This window comes from Carcharodon carcharias, chromosome 13, assembly GCF_017639515.1.
Source record: "Carcharodon carcharias isolate sCarCar2 chromosome 13, sCarCar2.pri, whole genome shotgun sequence".
NCBI lineage: Eukaryota > Metazoa > Chordata > Chondrichthyes > Lamniformes > Lamnidae > Carcharodon > Carcharodon carcharias.
The window spans coordinates 103,709,612-103,728,140 of NC_054479.1; the positions used below are offsets into that span (position 1 = coordinate 103,709,612).

General features: G+C 39.5%; 1 protein-coding gene across 16 annotated transcripts in view; it reads right to left on the reverse strand.

The window, feature by feature from the left end:
* The window catches only part of anks1b (ankyrin repeat and sterile alpha motif domain containing 1B), an 865,501-nt gene that overhangs the window by 17,285 nt on the left and 829,687 nt on the right, over positions 1-18,529 (reverse strand). For 11 of the 16 annotated variants that reach the window (XM_041202975.1, XM_041202971.1, XM_041202976.1 and 8 more), the window contains 6 exons: positions 14,187-14,294; positions 12,380-12,442; positions 8,587-8,766; positions 5,639-5,767; positions 4,989-5,060; positions 2,579-2,665 (listed from right to left, as the gene is read on the reverse strand). In XM_041202975.1, the coding sequence (XP_041058909.1) occupies positions 2,579-2,665; positions 4,989-5,060; positions 5,639-5,767; positions 8,587-8,766; positions 12,380-12,442; positions 14,187-14,294 (639 nt within the window). The remainder of the gene's footprint in view (positions 1-2,578; positions 2,666-4,988; positions 5,061-5,638; positions 5,768-8,586; positions 8,767-12,379; positions 12,443-14,186; positions 14,295-18,529) is intronic. The other 5 variants (XM_041202972.1, XM_041202973.1, XM_041202977.1 and 2 more) reach the window with 5 other exon arrangements.

An 18,529-nucleotide genomic window follows, 5' to 3' on the forward strand; every position in this document is an offset into this window, starting at 1 on the left:
GACTTGCCTTCTTGAACCACTGCAGTCCGCATGGTGTAGGTACACCCACAGGGCTGTTAGGGAGTTTCAGGAATTTGACCCCACAACAGTGAAGGAATGGTGATATAGTTCCAAGTCAGAATGGTGTGTGGCTCGGAGGAGAACTTGCAGATGGTGTTCTAATGCACCTGCTGCCCTTGTTCTTCTAGGTGGTAGAAGTCACAGGTATGGAAGGTATGTTGAAGGAGCCTCGGTGAGTTGCTGCATTCTATCTTGTACTTGGTGCACAGGGCTGCTCTTGAGCTACAGTGGTGGAAGGAGTGAATGTAAGGTGGTGAATGAGGCACCAATGAAGCCGGCTGCTTTGTCATGAATGGTGCTGAGCTTCGAGTGTTGTGGCGCTGCACTCATTCAGGCAAGTGGAGAGCATTCCATCACACTCCTGACTTGTGCCTTGTGGATGGACAGGCTTTGAGGAATCGGGAGATTAATTATACACCGCAGAATTCCCGCCTCTGATCTGTTCTTGTAGCCATAGTATTTATATGGCTGATCCAGTTCAGTTTCTGGTCAATGGTAACCCCCAGGATGTTGATGGTGGGGATTCAATGATGGTGATGTTATTGAGCGTCAAGGGGAGATAGTTCGATTCTCTGCTGTTGGAGATGGTCATTACCTGGCACTTGTGTGACACAAATGTTACTTACCACTTATCAGCTGAATTGCTTGCAGATATGAATGTAATATTATATAGTTCAGTGTGAAATTAGTACATGATAATTGGATCCTATATAAAGATAGGCTAGTGGTATTGTGGAATTCACCAAAACCCAATCACAGAAGGATACAGCACCTTGACCACTAACATAATGGAATAGGAATTGGTGTGAAATTATCCAATCAATGCAAAGCTATTATTGCCAAGTTTAATCATTCAACCAGGAATCAGCTGAAAACCATTTGGCAATAACAAAAACAAGTTTTATTTAACTTTACATTTTCAATTGATAATGCTGTATCTGGGATATCAGGGACTTTACTACACTACTGGCAGGAGGCATTTGAGAAATTCAGGTGCTGCCGCTTATGATCCTGCCCATTGATATAAAATGACAACTGTTTTTTTCTAAAAAGCTGGCAGAAATGCATAATATTGATGAAAGAGGGTTACCTAAATGAATTATGAATGAAGAATAGCAGGCTAGAGAACAAAACTAACATAATCTCATGCCTTTCTTGAGAGTTAAGGGGCTTTTCTTTAAACCAGAGTCGTAGATATGTGTGCTACTTTGGCTAAAGAAAGAGACTGGTGAAGGGTGAACAATATAGAAGGTAAGATTAGATTGATATTCTCCAGCTGGGTTTAAATTATCTTCTTTGTGAGCTCATACTGAGAATCTTTAAAAGAACCTGTCCTCAGAAGATTAAATGAGTTGGGTGACATCCATGATATAGCAGATGGTAACTGGTCTCTGGAAAGAACATTCTTAAAAGGCTGAATGTTTTTTCTTCATGCTTTATGTTCTTGCAAGATACATTTTAAACCCCATCCCCATTTTTGTTATTGTAAATTTGCCTATAAAAATGTTACTTTATGGCACTGAATCATTTCTTCCACAGAGCTGCACGTTTTGGTGCAATAAATATGTTTAAATGTATTTTGAATACATTTGATATATGTCAATGCAGATAGAAACCTTTCCCATAATGTGCCTCAACTCTATTTGGCCACGTCAATGAGACATTTCAACTTCTCCCAGAAGCCTTTCTTGTTGTCTCTCAGTGCTAATTTAGTGAACAGACAGTTTTGTAATGTAGACTAGTGCCCAGCAGAAACTGGACTGATCTCAAACTCGTATGGACTCTGAAACTTTAGAGCCGGCAGGAGAAGATTTTCATACCATCAGCCTCAATTAGATATGAACTTGGGTCCAAATATACCCAAAGTCTATAAAAGTTCCTTTATTTTCATAATGAATAGAAAGGTGGTTCGTTGCAATACAAAACCAGATCTACCAAACGATTGGAATTGGCATAGTGCCCAGCCGACTTTTAAAAGAACATACAAACCTACGAATTGGAAGCAGGAATAGGCCATTCGCCCCCTCGAGCCTGCTCTGCCATTCAATAAGATCACGGCTGATCTGAAGGTAACCTCAACCCTACATCCCTGACTACCGCCCATAACCTTTCACCCTCCCCTTTGCTTATCAAGAATCTGTCGAACTCGGCCTTAAAAATATTCAAAGGCTCTGCTTCCACCACCTTTTGAGGAAGAGAATTCCAAAGACTCACAACCCTCAGAAGAAAAAAATTCTCATCTCTGTCTTAAATGAGCACCCACTTATTGTTAAACAGTAACCCCCTAATTCTAGATTCTCCCACAACAGGAAACATCCTTTCCACATCCACCTTGTCAAGACCCCTCAGGATCTTATATGTTTCAATCAAGCCACCTCATACTCTTCTAAACTCCAGCAGATACAAGCCTAGCCTGTCCAGCCTTTCCTCATAAGACAACCCACCCATTTCGGGTATTGGTCTAGTAAACCTACTGTTTAAAAAGAAGAAAAAACAAACAGAAAAATCTGTTCCTTGCCTTGTTTGCAGCATCGATGAACTTTACACCTTTGTACGAGATTGAAAGTATAATTGTAGGAATCTTCTTCATTTGTTCTGAAGCCTTCTGGGAAACAGGACAGTGAGTTACTTTTTCAAAAATAATGACTTTAGGAACATCAAACATTTTCAACAGATTGGGTAAGCACCACTGCAGCTCGACTCTAAAAGCATATTTGAAAATCAAGCCTTTGATTCTTTGAACAAACTTGACTATGGCTTTAGCGCTGGCTGACAGATTTCTATTTTTGTAATGTTAATGCTAATTTTTCAATTGAGCATGTTATAGAAGACTAACTCCTAATCAAAAAACTTCCAAAGAAAATAAAATCAGAAAGCAAGGGTGAAATTATTTCAAAACAGTGAAGATCCTGTCGTCGGGATGATTTCTGGGTTGGAGGTCTGGGTAGACGTGAGGCTTCACCTGCACTGTTGCCAAGAGAAGGCAATTAAAAGCTGGCAGGCGGTGGGGGGGGTGATGGCAAATTAAGGACGGTGGGCAGGCCTACCACGCTGCCAGCCCAATCAGAGGGCCGACAGCTTTGGAGCCTTGGCAGTGCCACCGGAGGAAGAGGGCCGCTGCTAAGGGAGCTAGGAGAGCAGGAAAGCGCCTCGAAATATGCGTGCCCGATGAGGGGTGAGCATAACTTTATCTTTTTGATAGGTCAAGCAGGGCAGGTCTCAGCAAATGGACGGGAAACAATGGCTCCCTGAGGAAGCAGCCTCTATGCAACTGACGGCACCCCCACTTGGCAGAGGGGCTGCTCCGCTGCTGGAAAAATGCTTGCGGCCTTGGAAAATCGCCCTTAATTGGGCTTTCAATTATTCAAATTGGCTGCCCACCTCCATTGAGTGGGCAGCTGAGCCACTACCCGCAACTGGTCCCGCTGCTATCTTCAATTCCAAAAATGATTTATTCTAATAGGATAGTAAATGTTGCTGTTTCTTTTCTGTCCCTCTGAAGGATAAAGTGATAATACAACTCAAGGCAACATGGCTGCCCTTTTAAACATATTCAGAACTATCGCCTTATTTTGGTCTGGAGCAGAAATCAATCAACTTATATCCTGCAGGTTGTAATGATGCTTCTGTACACTCAGACACCAAAGCAAACAGGACAGGAATTTCTCCCCAAAGTACTGGCAAGGTCATTTATATATAAGTCCTCTAGTCACTTCAAAAACACATTTACTCATTCTCGCCACCACTCCCACAAGAAATATCCCCGAATGTTCTAAAATACATCTCTTTTACAACATTTATTGCAACGACTGAAGGATTCAATATTACAGTCATGCTGATCACATAATTGAGTTCTACACTGGAGCATAGGCCATTATGTGATGGAATCAGGATTGCCAACTCTGGCTGGACATATTCCATGAGACATCAGCTGAAGTGACGTCACGGAAAGCCAGCAGCATGGCATGAGCAAGCCTGGGTACAGTTGAAAATATCAACTCATTCCCAGGGGATCATCATTGTCCAAAATATCGCCCTGCCTAAAGAAGTTAACATGAGAAGTGCACACCTTTTCTGATGATATGCCCACTCCTTTGGTTTTGGGTTGTCCTGGGTAAAGGAGGATCCAATTCCGACCTGTGAACTCCCAGCTTCAGCTCCTACTGCCCCAGATCATTTAGCCATCCCAGGCCAGAAAGCTGTTGTAACCAAAGCTGCAGCGTTTCAATGCTGCACTTTCGGAAATGAAGCAGCCACGTCCAATCAGCGGTCAGCTGGAGTGTCTGAACGTTCAGCAAGCAGCCACAGACCCCATACAGCGCACCAGAGTCAGGTACCTCATTGAAGATGGCGCACACCAAACAGGCGCAGGTGGCAAGTCTGGCCTGCATATGCCTGCTCCCTTTACTACTGATGTTATGGTTTAAGATCTCCTGGAAGGCTTTCTTTGGCTACCAGGAGATTAATGCCAATTCTAGGAGACTCCCAGCCATGCCGGGAGGGTTGGCAACCCTAAATGGAATGAAGCAGCATTGTGGGATGCCCCAATTGGAGATGTTCCTCATTGCCTCATTAAACAGGAAGCACAAAACAATAACTTTCAGTTGAGGAGTTTGTGTCACCCAGTTCCTTATATTAATAAACACATTGATAAGTTACACAAAAGTCAACTCTTGAATATGAAAACAATTATGGGGTTAATTGCGGCTACAAACTGGGTGTAGCAAAATTATAAGCCCGTTGCTTTTTAAGCCCGATTACAAATTCTCTACGATTTGTAGATTTTTCCTCTATTCTGTCAGGTTTTTAAAGACAATCTCTGCTTAACAAGACTACTAATGTGACTGCTCAACGAGTATCTCAATTCCACTGACACAATTTTGTACTGCCTAGATTTCACAGTGAAAACCTTACAATAGACAACGCACCCGCATCTTAGAGCAGGCATCCTGTGTTGACTCTGTTCCTCGCAATTCCTTCACCAACATAGATCCTAAATACTAAACACGAGAAAAAGAAATTACATTTTGACCTAACTCCTGTGAAAGAGAATTCTGAAAATACACAATAAAAACTTTCAAGTACAACAGTCCCAAGTTTCTTTCTGCAAAGAGTATTAATATTTTGAGTATTAAATATCTACAATTAGTATATACCAGAGAAAAAAAATTAGCATGCTGAACAAGCAGTCCCCAAAATGGACGAACAGGGCAACTAAAGTGAAAGAAATAAAAAAAAAACCTGTTCTAAACCTACTGGAATCAGGCAGAATATAGGAAAAAGCAAAGACAGACTGAAGTAGGTTTTAGTGACGCTAAGAAAAGCATCAGAGCTGAACATAGTAAAAGACATAAATAGTGATGGGATAAATGCCATATCACCTCCATTAAATAATGGGGGTTACAAGCTCATTAAGCTTTTGTACAATTGTATTGCTGACTGTAATTGCTACTTTGCAATGTTCCAAATGTAATATGGATGCTAAAAAACCACAAGAAGCATATGTGTGCAAAGCGCTGCACAGCATGCTAACCCCAGTTTACCCTCTTCCCTCTCCTATTATCCAATAGGTACTTACATAAGCTTCATAGTCACAGGACTGAAAAATCAGCTTTTCAGGATGATGTTGCCAGTACTGCACAGGCGTAGATGATGTGGCTTCATTTGGAGGCCGTAGAGTAATGGAAGGCTCACTCCATTCTGCCTGCTGAATAGGCAAGGAAAATTAGACCAGAGAATTACTGAACCCATACATGGCAGCTTTGTTAGCAACACTTATAAAAATCAAAATTGACCTGTCAATTAATTTATTAATGGCATTGATTTTCACTGGAGTCCTTTCCAATGGAGGCAACTTAAGCCCAACTGCGATTAAGATAAGACATGTTGAAACTGTGCATTGATAATTATAATTAGGGTATACAGCAAGACTCGGCAGACCTGTCGTCCTTGTCTCTGTGTCTATGCCACCTTCAAAACAACATTCCGACGGTGCAAAAGAGAATTAAAAAACTCATTTCGTTGATATTCTTTTTCCCCAAACAGTAACACTACTGGTTCCGAGCCACAGAAGAATTAATAAAAATATCAAATCCTAAGCCTTAAAGTTGTACAGCATCCAACATGGGGATGAGAGGCGCTAACATTATTGAAGTTAGATCTCCTGGCAACCAGTGCCAGTGATGACCAGGGAAAAATTATTTTAGCGAGGCAATAAACTTGAAAAGAATGAAAGATTAACAAAAATAGGTTTGTTGGGTGAATTGATATTGTTCAGAGTTCAATCGCTAAAGGAAAAATGGAAAAATTCTAAAGCTAAACAATAAAGAACAAGCAGTTCCCAAAATCTTTAAGTACAGCAGCTAAAGTGAAAGGAAGAAAAACAACTTATATAAAGTATGAAGTGAAAAAGGGCAGAAATGTGGGAAAAAGTCTTAGCAGATTGGATGGATGTCATGTACTCTAGGCTGCTGCGGGATATTGGCTATAGTTGTTAAAGACTCATTGGGTGCTGGGGATGTTTCACAGGAAACAAATCCTTTTCTAAAAGAAGCAAAATTTCTGACCCAGATGACTATGGCCCCTTGCCCAGCATCAACACTGGATAAAATAATGGAAACCATTCTAAAGTATTGGCTGGGATAGGATCTACCAGCAACAGATTAAAAAGCAGTCAGCATGGATTGACAATTGATTTTCTTGTCTTATCTCCTCAATTTCTTTCAGGAATAAATAACAGCTCGTGGCAATCCTTTTTATATTGTTTATTTGGATTTTCAGAACACCTTCAGTAAGATCTCCCAAGAAAAACCATGAATAAAGGCCATGGGAATCCAAAGTAGATTGAAGACTAGATAAAAAAAAAATTGGGAATGGGCATCTTCATGAGAAGTGCAGAATGAGAAGGGAAGCTGCAGTTGGGTACATGGAGTATGGACCTCCACAGAATATGCAATGGCTTTTTAATCAACTGGAGAGACAACCAGATATGGTAATTCAGTCAAGCATATTACAGAATGTTCAAAATACAGCTTGGTCAATTGCCAATTGGATGAGCGTTGACAGACCAAATGATTATTACTTATCCTTGACTTATGTTCTTCATTTTCTTGTTTGTTGTTATTGGAGGTCTGACTTTAAGTGTGTACTCCATTTATTTTTATACTAAATAGCAGTACAGCTCTCTCATTAGAGATATACATGTCTTCACATCTGTATCCTGTACTTTGAGCTGTAAACATCTCACTCACCCGTACATGGAAAGGTCAGCTCTAAACCTCTAACAAGCTTCAAAATGTGATAAATACAACAGGAAGCAGCACCATGAAGTTTCAGAAAGGAGATTCAACACCAGCTTTTTTTTCTTATTACAGAAGTCTGTGATGATCCATCACACTCAAATTTCACTTGTCACGGTTTTATAAATTGCCGAATAAGATTTGATATAAAGGAGCTTCCACTGTAATCATATTACATTCATTCGATTTTGAATTCTACTTCTTGACACAATATCTGCATTGACTCAGCACCAGCTAGTGAGTATTCTCTGGGGGAGGAGCTGTGGTGGAGAGAGGGAAAGGGGGAAGAAAGCTAAGGAGAGTCTTTTTGGCTCCAAGGTCACATGCCTGGTGATGGAAGCTTTGAACCAAATCAAAGCTGTGTGGAAGACTTAGTACTCTGATACCCAAAACAGGTAGGTCTGTAATACTTCAGGGCACATTACTTGCTGACCTGCAAACTTATTCACTAAAAAAACCTAGGGGAGAAGATCAATCATTGAGGGTTGAAATCCTTGCATTTGACTTTAGCCATCTCTGCAAACAAATACCCTAATGATTAGGGTGGTCCTGGGTTGCCAAGCAGCAAGAGGTTTGCCATTGCTTTGTATTGTTTGGTTTTGGTGTATTAGTAAGATTGTGTGCCTAAGATTTTTTGACTTAGGCAGCGGAGAATGGGGAGAGAGCTTATACATCTATGAAAATGTATTTTCAATTGGTATTAATTTTACTCCAACTTGGCCCAGGTACTCTTAAAACATTGCCATGGGTGTCCATGTGTGTGTCAGATGCCCTGGTCAAAGAAATACACACAGCACCATATAATATCAAGTACTATACATAGAATTACAATGAAAAGCAGTGACTGTCATTATGCAGACAAAGACATACTTCCCATTTCATTTGGGCTCGGAAATCTAAATAAGCACAAACTCTCACAATTACATAAATACCAGAAGATCTTACAAACCATAAAGCTGAAAATCTCTACACCTCAGTAAAATAAAAAAAATCATATCCCAGTGAGAATCTGAATGAAAAATGTTTTTATTATTAATGATGATTTATTAATATTGTTTTACCAAGTTATAAAAGAGAGAGAATTGATAGATTAGCAGGTATAGTGCTGGAGTACAGTATGACAAACAAACTTACAAAGAAAAGAATCAATTATGAGGAAAGTAAGCCAAACTAGTGCAAAGGGAACCCAAGGTTAACAGCCTATTGCATGTTATTTAATGCAATTTACCTGAGCCATTTGTCTTTCCAGTTTTGACCTAGGCATATCCTCAAAGTAGCTGTCATTGATTCGCCTTCTTGCGTCCCCTTGCATCATTAAATGGGAAGAGGGGATATCAAGAGAGCCACCAGTGTAAGTGCTTTGGCTAAGGGATGGGGAAAGTTGAGGAGGAGTGTTGTTCCCAGGGTCCTGTTCCAGAAGCAAATAGCAACGCATTAATTAATGTTATGATTTATGTTACTGAATCTCTCCCAGCCCTAATGGTTTAGTTCCTCTGTGTTGTTCATCAGTATGAAAGCTAAGCATTTCAAATTGATGAAACATTCAGAACACTTTTACAGTCCTCACACCTGAATAATCTATCGCAAATCAATGGATCTCTCAGGTAGTTTTAATCTTGGCATAACACCAATAATCTAGCAAGAGCTATTTGGTATAGATTTAATATTAAACAACTGCTTTAGGTAATTTATTTCAGCATTAACACAAAAATGGTATAAAAATGTGACTCTGAAGATAGAAATCAAATGTATATGGAACAAACTTATGTAACATGCTCCTTAATGAGACAGACAAACTGGCCTCTCTTCGCTCCTTCAGGTTAAGTATTTATGAAACTAAGGCTCACGATGCCCATTACATGTTCCAACTGTGAAGATTTTTTTGATTCCCAACCTGCCCATATAATGAACATCCTCCTGCCAACTTGCTTCCTGGCTATAGCTGATCATTTTAACTAATATACATACGATAATGACCCAGGACGACTCCCCTCTCTCTGACTTCTCTGCCCCTTTGTGAGGTAGTGTCTGGCTTCAGCTATATGCCTCCCCACAACAGTACAGCTGAGGTCAGAAATTTAAGCTGTGTAATGGAAGGACAAAGGTGGAGAGGATCAAACTTCCCCCTCACCTCTATTGGCATGCTTTGCTCCCTGGCCAACTGTGCAATATGTGTTCACTTTTCAAAGAAGTCTTGGTTAAATAATAAAAAGACACCTTTTCAAGACTTTGTGTTGAAAGAGTCAGAAAAACTAAGGTAGGCAAACACCCTATCTATTCTTATTTTTCACAAAGCACTTTTAAGGGCTTTTTAAAAATGTTTTACGCATTGATGGAAAGAAGCTGCTTATTCAATAATAGAAACCCGAGAGAAAAGCTGTTGTTACACCTGCTTCATCCCTAATAGATATTAACTACAATTAACATTTTAATTAGACTGTACAAAGGTCCTGGAAAGGATCAACTTTTGATGGCTGTTTTGATATCTTGTTGTCTTGGGTAATCAGCAAAATATTACATTAATTGTTGTGTGTTCCTTGACTGAAGTGCATTCTGAATTGATGCACTGCAACTACTAAATCATTTTTTTTTCAAATGAAGAGTTCTACATCTTGTAAATTTAAATATGCAAAATGCTGACTTTTATTTGCCTCTCCACTGCCTTCATTAACACAGCAGATAAATAGAAAGTATTTATTTTAGTAAAGGATAAGTAATCCATTTATTGTCAAGGATGTTGTAAGGACATGATAAGGTGCTACATAAATGTAAGCAAAATAAAAACTTACAATTTTATACCACTCATCATGCAACAAGGTGCCCTAAGGGGCCTGATGGAGGTCCTGAACGACCCAAATATCATGAAAATGGGGGCAACAGGGTATTCAGAGGTGTGGCTGAAAGCACAGTGACAAGTTCCAGATGTTGATGAGGCTTTTGAAGGTGGGAGGAAGAGATATAGCAATGCTAGAGAATTTGGGCACAGAACTTCAGAGTGTGAATGGGGCATTGAGATCTAGATTTAAAAAGGTGGGAGCTGTAAAATCATGGAAGGATCTGAAAAGCGCAACATGGATTTTGAAGTCAATGCACTTAGGGATCAGGCACAAATGAAGCATGGTAAGGATATGGATAACTGGAGTGTGGAACTGGATGCGAGTGAAAGAGTTGGGGATGAGTTGCACTTTACATATACCAGCAGCTGGAGAATTTCTGCTAAGTAACTGGGAAGGATGGATGGATTCAGTTGTATTGAAGGAATGTGGGGGTGGAAGGAAAGGACTTACACCAGCCAAATCGTGAACATAGGAGGAGGCACTCTTAATGATAGATATGATGTGGAACATGAAGCTCAGGTCAGAGTTGCAGGACACTGAAGTTGTATGTTAGTTGGGTTGAACCCTGTGTATACAGCTGAAAGAGGGACTGAATTGGAGCCAGAAGCATTCATTTTCTGTCAGGAGCCAAACAGAGTGGCCTCGTTCTTGTCCTTGTTGAGCTGGAGAAATTTATGGTTTACCCATGACTCGATGTCAGACAGCCAGTCAAAAAGCATCCTGACATACCTGGGGTCAGGGGTAACAATGAGGACCAAGCTGTCCCTGTGTTTGCAGATAATGTCATGGGAAGGCAGTACGTAAATTAGGATCAGGATTTATTTATCTATTACAATGAACAATCTTGATTCCTTATGTCAATTGTGCTAGCTACTTGTGCAGAAGTCTCTACCTGAATACCTTAGCCACCATGGATATTAATTAACTGTAGTACTGCAAATCAATCCTTATTTAAACTTTCCAGAGACCTTGGCACATCTTGTCAAAAAGGTGATCAAGATTAAAATGGCAAAACAGGGTTTGCCATTGTCCCAAAGAGCAAAAGTAGCAACAGCCATTATATTTCTGGAACTAGACCTGCTACTCCAGTCATTTCTACTATCAATAGAGAGAAAAGAAACACATGGCGTGTTCTTCTCCATGGATGGTCAGGTAATGTTAATCATGGGAGATCAGAAGGATCACCAAAGAATGACAGTAATCAAGTAACTCCTTAAAACATATTTCCTTACAAATGGAAGTTCTTTACATTAAGCATAATGTCAAAGAAATAGTCCATGACAGAATTTGTGAAACGTGTATAATTTGAATGAAAGCCCCAATAAAAACTCTAATTTATTAACTGTTTCCCAGAGCCAGGTATCTAGAAACAAATTTGTGTCACATTGTTTCCAAAAAACTATTTTTAGAATATGCCTTCACTCATCTCTTTGTTTCCCTTTGCACCCTGAGGCTGTCCAAAATGAATTCAGTGACAGATATTACGCAACGAAAATAACCGATCTAAGGACTACAATATTGTGTTATGTGCTCGTTATGGGAATGGGGTGAAGAGCGGGCAGGGTGTCCTAACTGAAGTGATGGCATCTCGCAAATCTTTGTAATTAGGTCATTTGTATTTGTCAGATTATCCTTTGCATTTTGCAAGCTGCACAAGATCTAGAAATGCAGTAACTATGACACAAACTGTTCCCTTAACAAGGGCTTGGATTTGGATCAGTTGGATGCAGAGTGTGCTCACTTTCTGTTGGCAGGTGGTCATTGTACAGCAGAAAAAGGAATAGGCGAAATACATTGCAAAGAAAGACAGATGGCAGCAAAATTGCTTTAAATCACAAATAATGATTTCAGGGATTAAAAAAAATGATTGTTAAAACAAGTGTCTCCATAACGTTTCGTACAATATGTACATGAAATGATGATTTTTTTTCAGGACAACATATAAAAGAGTGACAGAACTTGGACAGCCCATTTCATTTCAAGCTAGGCAGGAACGAAGGACAGACCATCTGCCCTTCACTAGAGTTTTGAGTTAACTGCTCCTTGGGAAAAGTATGGTGTAGAAGTAATTAAATCCTGCAGTGGAGGCAGGCATCAGAAATTAAGTAGCATACTTGCACTCTATTGGGGGGAGAAGGCCTCAAGTCCATGTTGCCCAGCTTATTTCAGAGTGAGGTGACTTACCATCCAAGATACGATATATACATCATCTTGCAAGATGGCATTGCGGGATTCAGGACAACTGACCTATTGATATAAAAAGAGATCCAATCTGAATAGCACCTAAAATGAGTGGCTTTTCCTTCCACCACTCTTGTCAGTTGTTCCCTCCTCCTAAGATGGAGGGCCCTATCACAGCATAGTGCTTTACCTAGTGGTCTGCATGAGAATCAACAACATTCGCTCCCAGCAGTGGGAGGCAGGTTCGAATATACAAACAGCTCAATGTAAATTGCACGGATCCATGGGCACATTTCTATGAATCCCTAAGCAATGGCCTGGAAACAGTCAGTTTTTTCTCTGTTGATTCTTTTTCGATTAGAATGCCCTTTAAAACAATGTAATATGGTACAAATAACACAGCAGTACCCGCAAAAAAGAAAAGATGAGCAAATATTTCCAATGTATAGCCTTTGGCAGAACTGGAAACTGGAGCATTCCCTGTTTTTCTTTCAGATTTAAGGGAGTTGATTCCCACACCCCCCTTATCATCAGCACTTTTAAATAATTCCAGTTAAAAACTATGCATCTGTGGCGTGATGAGGCTTTAAAAAGCTTTAAGATTTGATACTTTGAGAACTAAAGGTAAATTATGGGAAAAATATACTCAAATATATAATTTAAAATTATCTGATTTTTAAAAATATAAAAAACCTTTACGCAACTGTTAAATAACACAGTACTGCCCGAGATTCATTTCTGCCATGTTATATGTTTGTGAAACTGACAACTGCGTGATACCCATCTTAACTGAATGTTGAAAAGTGTGCAGTTCCTTGAAAGGGTTCCCTTGTCTTTCATGAGACCAGAGCCAAGAAACACCTTTCCATGAATGCTTCAGTGGCATCTTAGTTTGAATATGTGAAAAAAAATTCAAACAGGCCAAAATTTGAACCTGTTTGCATTACTCCAAAAATTGAGATTAAATTGCTGCTCTCACGCAGCCATCGAAAACAGGCAGAAGGGCCCGGCTGAGATCTTAACGTGTCAGGTTCCGCAATCTACAGAGATCCATTACCGTCGGCAAAAATCCTTCTCTGATTAAAGGGTTTGCTTCCTGTGTAGGAAATGAACCACTCACTAAAGATTTCCTTCAGCACCATGCAACCTTTAAATTTATTCTGTCCTAGGCAGAAAAAGTGATGAGTAGCATGAGGATAAAGAACGAGATGCACAATAAATCATTGTAAAATTTCTGGTACAAAAATGTTCCAAATAATTTTAACAAAATCCTTTCCTGAAAAGTCTACAAAGAGAAGCCAGTTAATCGATGTGGAACAGATTTAAAATGCTGTAAATTCTGTTGAGGAAGGGTTAACATGGTGCAGACTAATGCTAAGGTTAACTCAGTGGCTACCTGAATCCCAGTGTCAGAGCTGAAGGGCTTTGACATTTGTGGTAACAGAGTTTACTTTTTAATGAGAATAGCTATTGATTTTCATTTCTTTGACACCTACTGAAAGATTTGACAGATATTTTTCAGCCTACATTTGAACAAAAGGTCACAATAATAAAAACCTGAAATGAGTTTTTTTTCCCCCCACATCTTAATTTCACAATATTGCTTGGAAGATCTTCAGGGAAAATTCTCACATACAGAACAAAGAATGTTGGTGGTGGTCATGGAGCAGGAAAGATTACTGAGGCAGGCAGCTAACAATGATACATGCCAGTGCTGAAGATTGGCCTAAGATGTGCTAATTAAAATTACACCGTGCTACATTTCATGCGAATAGCAGTATTAATTCGACATTCTGTGAAAATGGCTTACCCTTAAAGTAATTGTTCGCGGAGGTTTCTGAGGAGGCTCGTCGTGAAGTCGGTCTCCAAGTGATGCTAGGATTCGTTTTCTGTGACCCAGAAGGTTAATTTTCAACACCTGAAATATTCAGTGATGTAAATAAGAATCCTCCTAAAAAGCTGAAGAAAAGGAAAAAGAAAAGAAATCCCTCCAAAACTAGGTAAACGACCTTGCAGTGGGATGTAATCCTACAGGGATGATATACTGCAACGTGGTTACAGAATTTGCAGCCAGAATAATTATGCTCCGTCCTAATTTGTCATCATAACTAGATGAGCTGCAATTCTAAAATATGATTTTTCTGGACAAAAAATACAAGCCTCTTGTCTATCCCTTGTGGATTTAAATGACAATCCCTGCACACAATATAGCCTGAGCTTCTTCTGACAGCTCACTGCAGTGTTTCCAGATGAAATGCCAGGAAGCATCTCAATAAATGGAGATTTAATTCCTTGGCTTTAGACCTTCACTACTTCTGCATCTGTGAGAAACTGCTGAAGGAGCTCGGTATCTTTTTGCGTACATCACAGGAAGGCTGTCAGGATGGATTAATATATCTGTATATAGTCACCTATATTTTAAATTATAGACTTGACAACACTCAACTAATTACATTAGAAGAAAGCAAGCAACTGCTGAGCATGTGTTAAAAAGTAAAACTCAGGACAACGTATCCATATTCTGATACCATTTAAATGAAGCGATGAGTTTAATTGTGCAAACAACACATGAATGCGTAAGAATATTCCACCCAAAGCATATCAGCAGCAACTTGTCTCAAGCTGGTTCTTAAAACATCGTAATCGTCATACTCTTAGCCACATTATATCCTCAAATGTAACTGTAATGCATTTTTAGATTGTCATTAGTCTTTAGATTCAATGAGAACATCCTAACTGAGCACAAATTTGTAAAGTGACCTTAACAGGCTTATCCAGTAAATCTGGGACTGCTTCACTCGCAGTATAAGGAAGGCTCCATGACTTGTAACTAACCCCAGCTCTTCAGAGAATATTTCTCTACATTTCCCTGTGGATTTTATTTGTGTTCAGTCAAGCATTTTCCTTGCTTTCACTATGTCTGTGATAGCCAGTAATCAAATGAGGATACTTTCACTCAAATTAGATTGGCACGAGGCAGATATACTTGCATTAAGGGCCACAGGGTAACGAATATTCAGCTAAATTCTTTAGCTAATTATAAATGCGCATCCTAATTGTCAACTGCCAGATGCAGTTTCAAAACGCAGCTTCCCGTTTGCAAGCCAAATTTCTATTGTACCTTAATTTGAAATACAGTTTATTTCAGCTGACATGCAATGTACTTCTTCATTTAATGCTCACATTAACTTCAGGATTTCAGTGAAGTAATTTGTATTCATAGGCTACAAACAGACTGTATAAATGGTACACAAAGTTCAGCCTATTATTTTGTTCAGACTGAAGTTCATGGCCCCAGGAAATACTGTTACCTGTAATGAAAATCTTAAACTTAATACACTTGTCAGTCACAGGTATGTAGAGTTGACACCATTAACATGTTTAATACAAATGAACTGAAGTGAGCACTTTAGATCAAGAATTGGGAATTACATTCTTGCATCTGTTGAACTCAATTATTTTCTCAACAACACAGCATTCTCCTGAACATCCACATGAACAGCTTGTCACTTTTTGTTGATTTTGCAGAACTTTCCAGATGTTTGAATACTTAGTGTCCTAATAAGCACTGAGCATTAAAACTAATGAGAGTATAATTTATATAGTTACATAATCTAGAATGCTTCAAAATTATATTTTAATCATTCGCAGAACGTAAATGATGATGAATCAATTGTTATGAGAATTAATTCATAATGAAATCAAATAAAAGTAAAGATCAACGAATGTCAATGCTGGGCCTATGTGCTCCTTATGCAAAGATTTCAACTGATCACATCTTGACTGCTTATGTGCTCACAGGTTACACAAACAGATTCTAAGCCAGTTTTACTATCCAGCCTAGGTACACAGGACAGGTATTTAATACCCCTAGTAAAATGTGCGGAGTCCAGCATGATTCAGAAACAGTACAACTACACAAAATCAAAATGTCAGCAAGAAACACTTGTTCCACATCTTATGTAACAGATAAGTTTGTATTCATAAGCGGGTTCATGATTGAAAGAAGTTCATTATAACTTTCCACTTGCTAGTTCTGTTTTTTGCTCTTTGGTGGTAAGGTCAAGCCTGTGTCCAAATTCTTCTGATGAGTTGTGATTGCACAACCATATCCTCAAATGATGGAGCACGTGCGATGAGGGAACGGTTGAGTCCGTGCTCCTTGTTGATGTAGGGATCATAGAATCATAGACAATTTACAACACGGAAGGAAGCTATTTGGCACATTATACTGGTTGATACTGAGCGACCCAATTTAATCCCACTTTCCTGTATTAGGTCCATAGCCCTGTGGGTCATGACTCTTCAAATTGACATCCAAGTACTTTTTAAATGTAGTGAGTTTCTGCCTCAACCACCCTTTCAGGCAGTAAGTACCAGGTCTCTATCATCCTCTGGGTGAAATTTTTTTTTTCATTTCCCCTTATCCTTCTACCAATTACTTTAAATCTATGTCCCCCAGTTTTTAAGCACTCTACTAAGGTAAATAAGTCATCACTATTTACTGCATCTAGGTCACTCATAATTTTATACACCTCAATTAAATCTTCCCTCAGCCTCCTCTGTTCCAAGAAAAACAGCCCCAGCCTATCCACTCTTTCCCAGAACTAAAATTTTCCAGTCTTGGGAACGTCCTCATAAACCTTCTTTGCATCCTCTCCAGTGCAATAACATTTTTGCTGTAATGTGGTGACCACAACTTTATTGTTGTATACAGATAGAAACATAGAAAATAGGAGGAATAGGTCATTTGGCTTTTCAAGCCTGCTCTGCCATTCAACATGATCATGGCCGATCCTCTATCTCAACCCCCTACCCACTCTCTTCCTGTGCCCCTTGATGCCTTTAGGGTCCAGAAATCTATCTTCTTAAATACACCTTCATTACCTTCTTAAATATATTCAGTGACTTGGCCTCCACAGCCTTCTGTGGTAGAGAATTCCACAGGGTCACCACCCTGAGTGAAAATGTTTCTCCTCATCTCAGTCCTAAATCCCAGTATCCTGAGGTTGTGACCCCTTGTTTTAGATGCCCCAGCCAGAGGAAATATCATCACTGAATCCAGTCTGTCCATTCCTGTCAGAATTTTATATGTTTCAATGAGATCTCCTTTCATTCTTCTAAACTCCAGTGAATACGGGCCTAGTTGGCCCAATATCTCTTCATACGACAATCCTGCCATACTAGGAATCAGTCTGGTGAACATCTGCTGCACTCCCTCTATGGCAAGTATATATTTTCTTAGGTAAGGAGACCAAAACTGCACACAATACTCCTTGTTGGTGTCATCAAGGCCCTGTACAGCTACAGTAAGACATAACCAAAATAACGTGGATGCTGGAAATCTGAAACAAGAACAGAAAATACTGGAAAAACTCAGCAGGTCTAACAGCATCCGTGGAGAGAAAGACAGAGTTAACGTTTTGAGTCCGTATGACTCAGAGTCTCTTTCTCTCCACAGATGCTGTTAGACCTGCTGAATTTTTCCAGCATTTTCTATTTTTGTTGCAGTAAGGCATCCTTGCTCCTGTACTCAAGTCTTCTCGCAATGAATGCCAACATACCTTTTTCCCTCTTAACTGCTTGCTGCACCTGCATGCTGCACCTGCATGCTTGCTTTCAGTGAAAGGTGTACAAGGACACCCAGGTCCCTTTGTACATGAACATTTCCCAATCTACCACCATTTAAATAATACTCTGCAATTCTGTTCTTCCTACCAAAGTGGATAACTTCACACTTATCCATGCTTTACTGCATCTGTCATGTATTTGCCCACTCACTCAACCTGTCTAAATTGCCTTGAAGCCTCTTAACACCCTTCACATTGCTCACATTCCCACCAAGTTTCGTATCTTCAGCGAACTTGGAAATATTACATTTGGTTCCCTCATCCAAATCATTGATTCATATTGTGAACACATCTAACATGACCTCTTTGTTCTTATACTCTATGCCTCAACTAATGAAGTAAAGCATTCCACATGCCTCCTTAACCACCTTATCGATCTTTAAGGATCTGTGGATGTACAATCTAAGGTTCCTCCACTAACTTGTGAGATTGAAATTTAAATTTTAGTTTTATAAATCCTGCAAAAATGAATAGATGATTGTGTTCAAATTTCATACGTAGAGAACATCTTTGGAATTCAAGT